The sequence below is a fragment of the Octopus bimaculoides genome, chromosome 2 (assembly GCF_001194135.2).
Source record: "Octopus bimaculoides isolate UCB-OBI-ISO-001 chromosome 2, ASM119413v2, whole genome shotgun sequence".
NCBI lineage: Eukaryota > Metazoa > Mollusca > Cephalopoda > Octopoda > Octopodidae > Octopus > Octopus bimaculoides.
The window spans coordinates 32,419,673-32,429,056 of record NC_068982.1 but is presented as its reverse complement, the minus strand read 5'-3'; the positions used below and the strand labels follow the sequence as shown (position 1 = coordinate 32,429,056).

Here is a 9,384-nt window from a genome sequence, read left to right as displayed (position 1 = left end):
TTTACTTTATTATATATATATATATATATATATATATATATATATATATATTATATACTTACATATATGTGTGTGTGTGTTTGGGTGCTTGTTTGTATTTATGAATGTGTATGTGTTCATATATGTATGCACAGTTGTATTTATCAATGTGTATGTATCTATGTATTTATGCTTCTATGTACTTATGTGTGCACGCATATATAAGTATACGTTTCTATGTAGAGATATGCGCATTATGACAAAAGTTCCATAAATGTTTAAACTAATTGTTTTAATATATATATATATATATATATGTCATACACCTACTTGTCTTTCCCTTTCAATGTGCCTAATGTTATTGCATCACATCGCATCACATCACATCACATACGGATATGGGTTTATAATTTCAGCTGGACAAAACACTCTCCATTACTTGCTCCTTTCCAACATTTTAAACGCTTCGTGCTTTATTTATGATTTGAGAGGAATATATCTGATGACAGACAGTGTTAATGGAAGGCAGACATATCCTAAACAAAGATTTCCTCTTAACTTTTCTCTATTACAACCATGTTTCATGGTGTCAGTATGAACACTGATAAATGCAAGACTTATAAATTCAATACAATTGATAGTAGAAGAGTGACAACTCCATTACCATCCTCATTTCAAACTTCCTTTTCAATCATTATTTTCTCTAGTTTTTCAGTTACTCTGCTCCATTTCATTCTTTTTACTTCTAAACTGATTTTTCTATACATTTCATACAATACTGTTTGTCTTCATTTCTTACTTATTTTATTTTATTTGTATAATTATTCAATTATCTAATTTCTGTTTTTCGTACGAGCTACATTGAATTACTTAATTCAGGAACATATTCTGAGATTACAAACAGGATAACGATCATCTTATAAATCTTGTAACGAATAACTGAAATTATGTTCTTCGTATTTATAATTTACTTATTTCTCTGTCTACTATCTCTACAACAAATTTCTGGCTTCAGTGTGAATATATATATATATATATATATATATATATATATATATATATATATATTTAGTAATGATGTGAGTGTATCAAATTACAAATACATTTATTAACAAAAAACTCCAACACAGTACTGTTTCAGAAATGATAGATATGTGCATATTCATATATTCTCACAGTGAGATTAAATATATGTTTATTAAACTTATTGGATAGGATTTCATACATGGATATAAGCGATGACATGGATGCATGGTTACAAAGTTTGCTGTGCCACCATATGATTCTGGGTTTGGTTCTACAGTGTGGCACCTTTGGAATGTGTATTCTAGGAGAGATCTTTGGATTGGCCAATGCCTTGGGAGTGAAATTCACAGCAGATAGAAACTAAGAAGAAGCCAGACATATATGTATGTGTGTGTGTGTGTGTGTGTGTATATATATATATATATATATATATATGCATGTGTATGAGTGTCTCTTTTCTGTGTCCTCATTAACACAGCTGAGCAAAAAATAATTACTATTTGTTGATATTCTCCTGTAAACAAAAGACTGGAAATTTCAGTAGTTTAATCATTTTTGGTGAATGAGGACTAAAATAATAGAAATACCTAACTCAGTGAACAGGTAAGGTCAGATTACAGAAAGAACATCTAGTTTGATTCAAAAAGTTTAGTCTAACTCATAACAGCATGGAGAAACAAACAGAAATGATGCTGGTGATAATGTCAATGACAACGATGATAGTAATAATGATGATGATATAGTTGTAGTACAGTGGTATTAATGCTTTAGCTAAAAAACTCCATCTGTCATTATGTGTGAGTTTGCTTATATGTGTTGGTGTATATGCAATCAAAGGCATATAGCTTAGTGGTTGAGGTGTTGGAGTAATGATTGTAATGTTGCTTTTTGTTCCTAGACTGGGTGGCACATTGTACCATTCAACATGATACAACCCTTACTGTTATACCAATCTGCTCAGCTTAAATGAATGTTAGCTGTAAGTAACAGTTAACTTGCAGTGGACTGACATCCTATACAAAGGAGTAATCTATATTCTTAGTAGGAAACTGAGATAAGCTCCAGTTTAATGAGCCTATAAATTTGAGTCAGACTTTTTAACATTTGAGCGTGTGTGTAAATGTATGCAAATATATATAAATGAGCTTATGTATATATTTGCATTAGTATGAATAAACGTGTAATATTTAGTCAGGAATATGCTCAACATCTTAGTATTTTCTATTATCATAAATGTAAGAATGTCTTATATTAATGTATATCATTCACTCTCAGAAACAAATGTTTATATACTCATATAAACACATGAATCTATTCATTTGCTTATCTTTCTGTTTATTTATCTAGTTATCTATTTATTTCTCTGTCTGTCTACAAGTCTATCTCTCAGTCAATCTGTCTGTCTATTTAAATAGTCTGCCACCATACAGGCAATCAATGAGCTGTAAAATTATGTACATACACATATATACATTCATATGTAACTCTATATAAGTACAAAATAATGCACAAAATAATTTGCAAGCTAGTGTCCACAAACACGTTTATTTTTAGATATGGAACTGAGCTGTGGTTGGGGGAGAAACCACGCCCACCAAAATAGAAATTCTCCAATTAGCATTACATTCGTGATTAAGGTGTAAAAATTCCAACTGTTCAATAATTTAAAAAACTGAAGTAAAAAATCTAAGACAATTTTCTGAAATTATGATCTTATAAATTGTTCAAAGCCAGAGACATAATTTTACATACATCCCAAGTTTAGAAGTTTTTCTCTCAAATTTGTCATTAAAACTCATACTCTCATCACACACAAAGATACATATATGTATGATACCTGCATACATACATGGCCAAATGATTAAGTTGTTTGCTTTGGAACAATGGGATATTTGGTTCAACCCCACTGCATGACATTTTGGGCAAATGTCATCCTCTGAAGGCTTGAGGTGAGCCATAGCTTGTGAATGAAAGTGGGAAGATGGAAGGTGTATAAAACTGGCACTCCATTGGTTACAATGATGAGGATTCCAGTTGACCCAAACAACAGAACAGCCTCAGGAAATTAACATGCAAGTGGCTGAGCACTCCACAGAAACATGTACTCACAACGTAGTTCGCAGGGAGATTCAGCATGACACAATATGTGACAAGGCTGGTCTTTTAAAATAAAGGTATTGCTCATTTTTGCCAGTTGAGTGGACTGGAACAACAGGAAATAAAGTGTCTTGCTCAAGAACACAATGCTCCATTGGAAATTGAACTCACTACCTCATGATTGTGAGCTAAATACCTCTGAACACTAAGCTATGTGCCTTCATGAAAAGTGTATACAAACCTATCATCTGGATTGTATCTGTGTGTGTGTGTGTGTGTGTGTGTGTAATTGTAAGATCCAAGGATCTAAGTTTAGAAAGTTTGTAAACTTTGACCAGTCCATGGCAGGTATACAAATCGATGTTCAGGAACAACAACAATTTATTGGCATTGAAGGTTGTGGGCTTTTCACCAATTGAGGTTTGATAAGTTGAAAAATTGGAGATATGTGTATGTGTGGGTGTGTGTGTTGTGCTTTGTTTGAATAAATTTTGGAGGAAATTGTTCTGGGCAATTCACCTGCCATCTATGAATGATTTTATAAAAGCTCACTTAACAAGGTTGCAGCATCCTTTAGTCACATCTACATACAGATGACCCAAACACACACAAAAAAAGGAGGTAATACATACTAGGGCTCCAATATAATAAAAAAAAGGGGGTGAGATATAAAGGCAGAACAAAAAAATATGATCCTTTTTATATCTGCATGTTCAATAGACAGGACCTCAAAGATGTGTTTAGTATATCCATGACTTCAGTGTCCAATGTAACCTTTTTTAAAGAAAATAAGTGCATTTTGAGAGAAACTTGGCTGCTATTTTAGCAATTCAAGTGACCACATTGAAGGTCATTTTTTGGTTTACCCCTGTATATGTAGAACAACTAAACATCTCATAAGCTCTGTAGTGATTTTTGTCAGGGATATTAACTTTGCATCACTTTTATGATATGAAGTAGATGAATGACAAATCGTCCACATCACTAGATTGTAGACTAAAGCAGATAGCAAACCTGAACCATTTGCTACGTACTCAAGAAACAAGGTGAAGAAAGACACTGACCATATGTACTGTGCTTATGAAGACAGAACTTCTTTCAGGGATTTGATCTCAGCACTTACAGCATGTCAAATGTCATCTGATACACCACAACTAGCTTCAGTTTCATAATCTAAACTCATATACTAATTCTGACTACCATCAACTTCATAATAGCTACCACTGTATTGATGTCCTTTCATTCTTGCTGTCATTGGTAGCATTTATATGATACAACATCTGTAAATGTTTCAATTCAGTACAATTTTATGTGTGAAGCCTGACAAATGCAGGTTTCATAGAAACTACGTCTTGCCAAGTCTTTAGTATTTCATCTTTACTTGAGGGCTGTGATGTTTCCATTGTCAACTGTTTAAGTCTTTCTACTTTTGTATCAACTATTTACATTATAGATTCTAGCAGCACAGTTTTCTTTCTGAATATAGCAATTAAATTCTCTTACATGGTGCTGCTAACCTGGCTTTTTCTTTTTTTTTAATTGTGCATTCAAGCATTCTCTGAAATGAAACTTAAGTTCTTCCTGTAGGTTAACAGTAGGTTTGTTTGTGTGTGGCGTGTAACATATTCATACACACATATATCATATGTGTGTAAAATCAGGTGTCTTAATCACTATGCAATATGCCCATGGACATATGGCGTAGTGATTAAGAGCATGGGCGACTAATCCCAAGATTCTGAGTTCGATTCCAAGCAATGACCTGAATAATAATAATATTGAAAAATACCTTAGGTATGAGAACCCAGATTTGAAATTTCCCCAAGACACCTGATGAAGGCTGGAGGGTATATCAGCCGAAACATTGTGTTAACAACAAACAAGATGAGAACAATTATCCGTCAAATGTAAATAATGTAAATAATATAAATTATTGTTTTATTAAAATCATTTCTGCTTCCAAAGGAGGTAGAACTGATAAGACTGTTAAAATTCTTGATATTTTCCTTTTATGTCTGGATACCCTTCTGATCACGAATCACTTTGTGCTTTTTACTCTGTCATTTGCATTTGTTACCTGACAGGACTGAAGTGTTTCTAATGCGCTCTATCAGGCTTTACTCAGAGCTGCTGCTGTCTAAGATGGATTGCTTTCACTACAGCTTGCAAAGTCCATGTCTACTCTGTACAGAAATTTAATTCTAAATTACTGGTCTTTTATGTGTAATACCTTCACTGTGGCATGTTGTAGGGGTCCACATCTCACCCCTGCACTTCACAAAAGCACTGCTCTCCAGAATGGTTGTTACTGAATCCATCTTCCTATCTGATCCTCATTCTCTATTTCTCTCTCTCTTCCTATATATGAATGTGTGAATGTAATATATGTATGTGTGAATGTAATATATGTATGTGTGGGCGTTGGGTGGTTGGAGATAAGTGTATTTGAATATATCATTTTATGCATAATTATAAATCAATTTGACTTCAAGATTTTGCATTTTCAAAAAAGAGTATTTTGTTTTTTATCTTCTTAGTGCACCAAAACTTGTGGAACTGGTGACCAGATTCGTCTGGTGAAATGCCTTGATATTGCATCACGTCAACCGACTGAAGATTGTGACCCAGCTACAAAACCGATCATACGCAGAAAATGTCAGATCCAACACTGTCCAAAGAAGAAACATCGTAAGTACACATCATATGTTTCCATTTATTTTATTCTTTCATTGTGCTTTTCTTTCTTTGCTGAAAAATAATTATATAATTGTGTGTGTGTATGTGTGTGTGTGTGAGAGAGAGAGAGAGAGTGAGAGAGAGTGCATGCATATGAATATATTATGTATAATTTATATACAATGCATATATAACATTATATATATAATGTGCGATATGCCTTTTAATGATTTTGTGAGTAAAATGATGATATAAAAATACAAAAGCTTCAGAAGTTATTGATGTTATTCCTGAAATCAAACAACCAAACAGTCTACATTTGCTCAAATGGTCACCCAGTCTAATGCCATGTGGCATTTGCAGAATCGACCCTTTTCCAAGCATTCGGATCAAAACTCCAGTCTACACAACCTTGAAGATGCATTTTACCTCATTTTTTTTCAAATCAGTCTTAAGAGGCCTTACAAAAGGTTCTAGGTATTGTCTGTCTTCCTTTTATTACATCATAAAAGAAAAGCAGCTGTTCTATTTTGAGTAATTTGTCTGAGAACTGCTTCCAATACTAAAAAATAAAAAAATAAAAAAATAAAACCAATTTTGTCACCGTAATTGATACAAGCACCAAAAGAAGCAAAAAATAGTAGAAAATGTCTGTATTCGTACTAATATGGGGAAATGGATATAAAACCACGAAAGAAAAGCATAAATATTACAAAGGGTGTGAAAATGTGATTCAATATTAAAAATTATGTATTGATTATTGAATTCCATTCGAATTATAAATTCTTTGTGCATGATTATTGATATTTTGTAGACAAAGCTTACTGATGCTTCCACACTAAACGTGAAATGATGCTATCATTTAATATCCTTAATTTTTTTTTATCTGAATCTTAATAGACTTAGAAATGTATAGATAGTGTTGAAAAGATGTACTATCGTTCTAGTAAACTAGATTGCTCCAGTTATCTCTTAATGGTTAAAATACTATTTAATCTCTGGTATATGCTTAATTATTTTCAATCTGTTGAACCAGAATTCTTTTCAATGGCACTGAAACTGAAATAAGTTCTGAATTAAGCATGTAAAAAAAATAAAGACTATATTTTTCATCTTTAAAATGAAAAATATAGTCTGTTTCTTTCACTCCAGTATATTGTGATGTCAGAAGAAATATTGTTAATGGTTAGCACTTGTATTAATGATATTTAGACTTATGGGTTGGTGAACTTTTATGTTTACAAACACAGTAAAAAGTACTCAATATATAAAGTAGAGTTTTTATATATTTGATGCAAGCTGGAACTTCTTGAATATCTATGCTGAGTTTCACCCTGCCAATTATTCAAACCGTTTAAGCAAGTAAGTAGTTTGGCAATATATAAACAAAGGTGTAGGTAAACATATTTAACATTGATATTTGATTGATTGCCAAAAAAACGCCCCCAAAATCAAGTCAGCTGTTCTATTTGTATACACAGAACACATGGTACATTCATCTATTTGTCTGTAAAAACACATATTTTCATGCATTTGATAATAAAACATGCACAAAAGTAAAGGGTTAGCTTATTGTTTAGTACAAAGGAAAAAATTGTTTGTTTTGTTTGTTTGTTTGTTTCAGTGTATGACTATCATTTGGGGTGTGACAAATTTAGTATAATAAAAAAAAAAAAAAATTTTTAACCAGTTGGTATTTGGAAACCCTTCCAACCGTTCCACATATATCAATGTATATTCACCAATTCTGATATTTAGTTCAAAAGTGCAAATTACTATCATGTGTTATACTTCGGAAAGGGACAAAAATCACATTTTGTAGAGTCATTAATGTAAGGAGATTCCTGTTCCATAATGAAGCAACAGAATTCATATTTGCTATTGTTATCATTACTTAAATTCCATATATATGTTTGGACAGTGAAGTGGTAAGATGGCTTCTTGAGTGTCTGAAAGTAAATGTTTGTTGATAGAATTTTAAAGAGAGATAGTATGTTTAATGATACAGTGTCGTAAATGCTGGAAAGTTTCCAACTTATTTTATTTCACTTCTTCGCAGATTTATTTATATATATTTGATGTTTGAAGAAAATTCTCATTATGACCTTTAAAAGTATTGTATGGTTCCCACTAAAGATTTTACTCTATTATCTAACTTTATGCTGGTGGCTATCTTTTTTACTTGTAAACTAATAATGAGTAATAGAGTTGGTTCTCTCATAGGTATTTTGTATATTGCTGGAAAGGTGTCTGTTGAATACCATTTACCATTTTCTTCCATATCTTGGTTGTATCTAAAGAAATAAGTGTGTTTGGTGTTTTTAGATTTTATTAAATTTTCATATATGTTTTAAAAGTTGCTGAATGATTTAAAAAAAGACAAAAATGTTTTTATCATACTGAAAACATAAACTTCAAATGATTCTAGTTGTTTATACTGTGGAGGAAATTTTGAGGCTTACCTCATTTTCCTGTATTCATTTCATTTAAAGAACATTGAATACATATTTGATTCAATACAATGTAGTGTTTCCAGTAAGGCACTTAATGTACTCCTTTTTTGGATGTTATATTAATGCACATTACTAGAAATTTCAGGGCTGCTGTTTAAGTTTTAGTTTTTGTAGCTTCTTTGGACAGTGCTTCACAAATTATGGAGAAGAGTATATGAATTAGTGAATGCTTGTTCACAAATGAAAAATAGGAATTCTTCCGGATATTTCTGTCAATATTTATTGGGGAATTTCCAAATATCAACTGCTTAAAATCATATCCACATCTTAGTTTTGCCATACCGTGAAAGATCATTAATAAAAAAAATGATAAAAATTCAGATTTTCATTAACTTGAGGATGGCTTAAACAATAATCTCATTCCTGTTGGTGTGTTTCTCACATATACTCCTGAAAAACATGGAAACCTGTTTTGCGACTGAATAAATATATAATTCATGTTTGACAAAAAATAAAAATTGAATAAATCAATGATTCATACATTTTTAACGTTTTTTGGCAATCAATCAAATCACAGTGACTTATCATATTTCAAAGAGTTAATGAGCATTTTTACTTGTACATAGTCACACTGCTTTTTTCTATTGTTTTGAATAATCAACAACATGAAACTCATGCAAATGACTTGAGGAGCTTCATTTGCTAACAACAGTGAAAGTGTGTGTATGTGATGGTGTGTATACACACACACACACACACACACACACACACACACATATATAGGGAGAACTATATATATATTACATACATATAATTTTAAATTATAGGAATTTCAACCATGTTTCGTGGTCTGCTACCACAACAGCTCCTTTATAGGATCCAGTTAGCTCAAGACATCATCAGGAGGAACCACGTCCGGTTTTGGCCCCTACTCCTCTACCATTTTGACGTGGTGGGGCCACCCCCTTTCGGAGGTGTCTTCAGCTCTGGTGTTGGGTGCATGTCTTCTTTCACTGTTTGTGAATGTTCTAATTCAACTGTGGAATGTCCCTCACTATGGTTATTTTCCAGGAGGTTCTGGCCACACGTCTTATGGTTCATCAACCCGCGTTGTTGAATTACTTTCTTCTGACATACCTTCCCTTGGTGGATT

General features: G+C 32.3%; 1 protein-coding gene across 2 annotated transcripts in view; it reads left to right on the top strand.

The window, feature by feature from the left end:
* LOC106871710 (A disintegrin and metalloproteinase with thrombospondin motifs 7) overlaps positions 1–9,384 on the top strand; it is a 345,599-nt gene that overhangs the window by 262,948 nt on the left and 73,267 nt on the right. For both annotated transcript variants that reach the window (XM_052976057.1, XM_052976060.1), the window contains exon 24: positions 5,640–5,790. In XM_052976057.1, the coding sequence (XP_052832017.1) occupies positions 5,640–5,790 (151 nt within the window). The remainder of the gene's footprint in view (positions 1–5,639; positions 5,791–9,384) is intronic.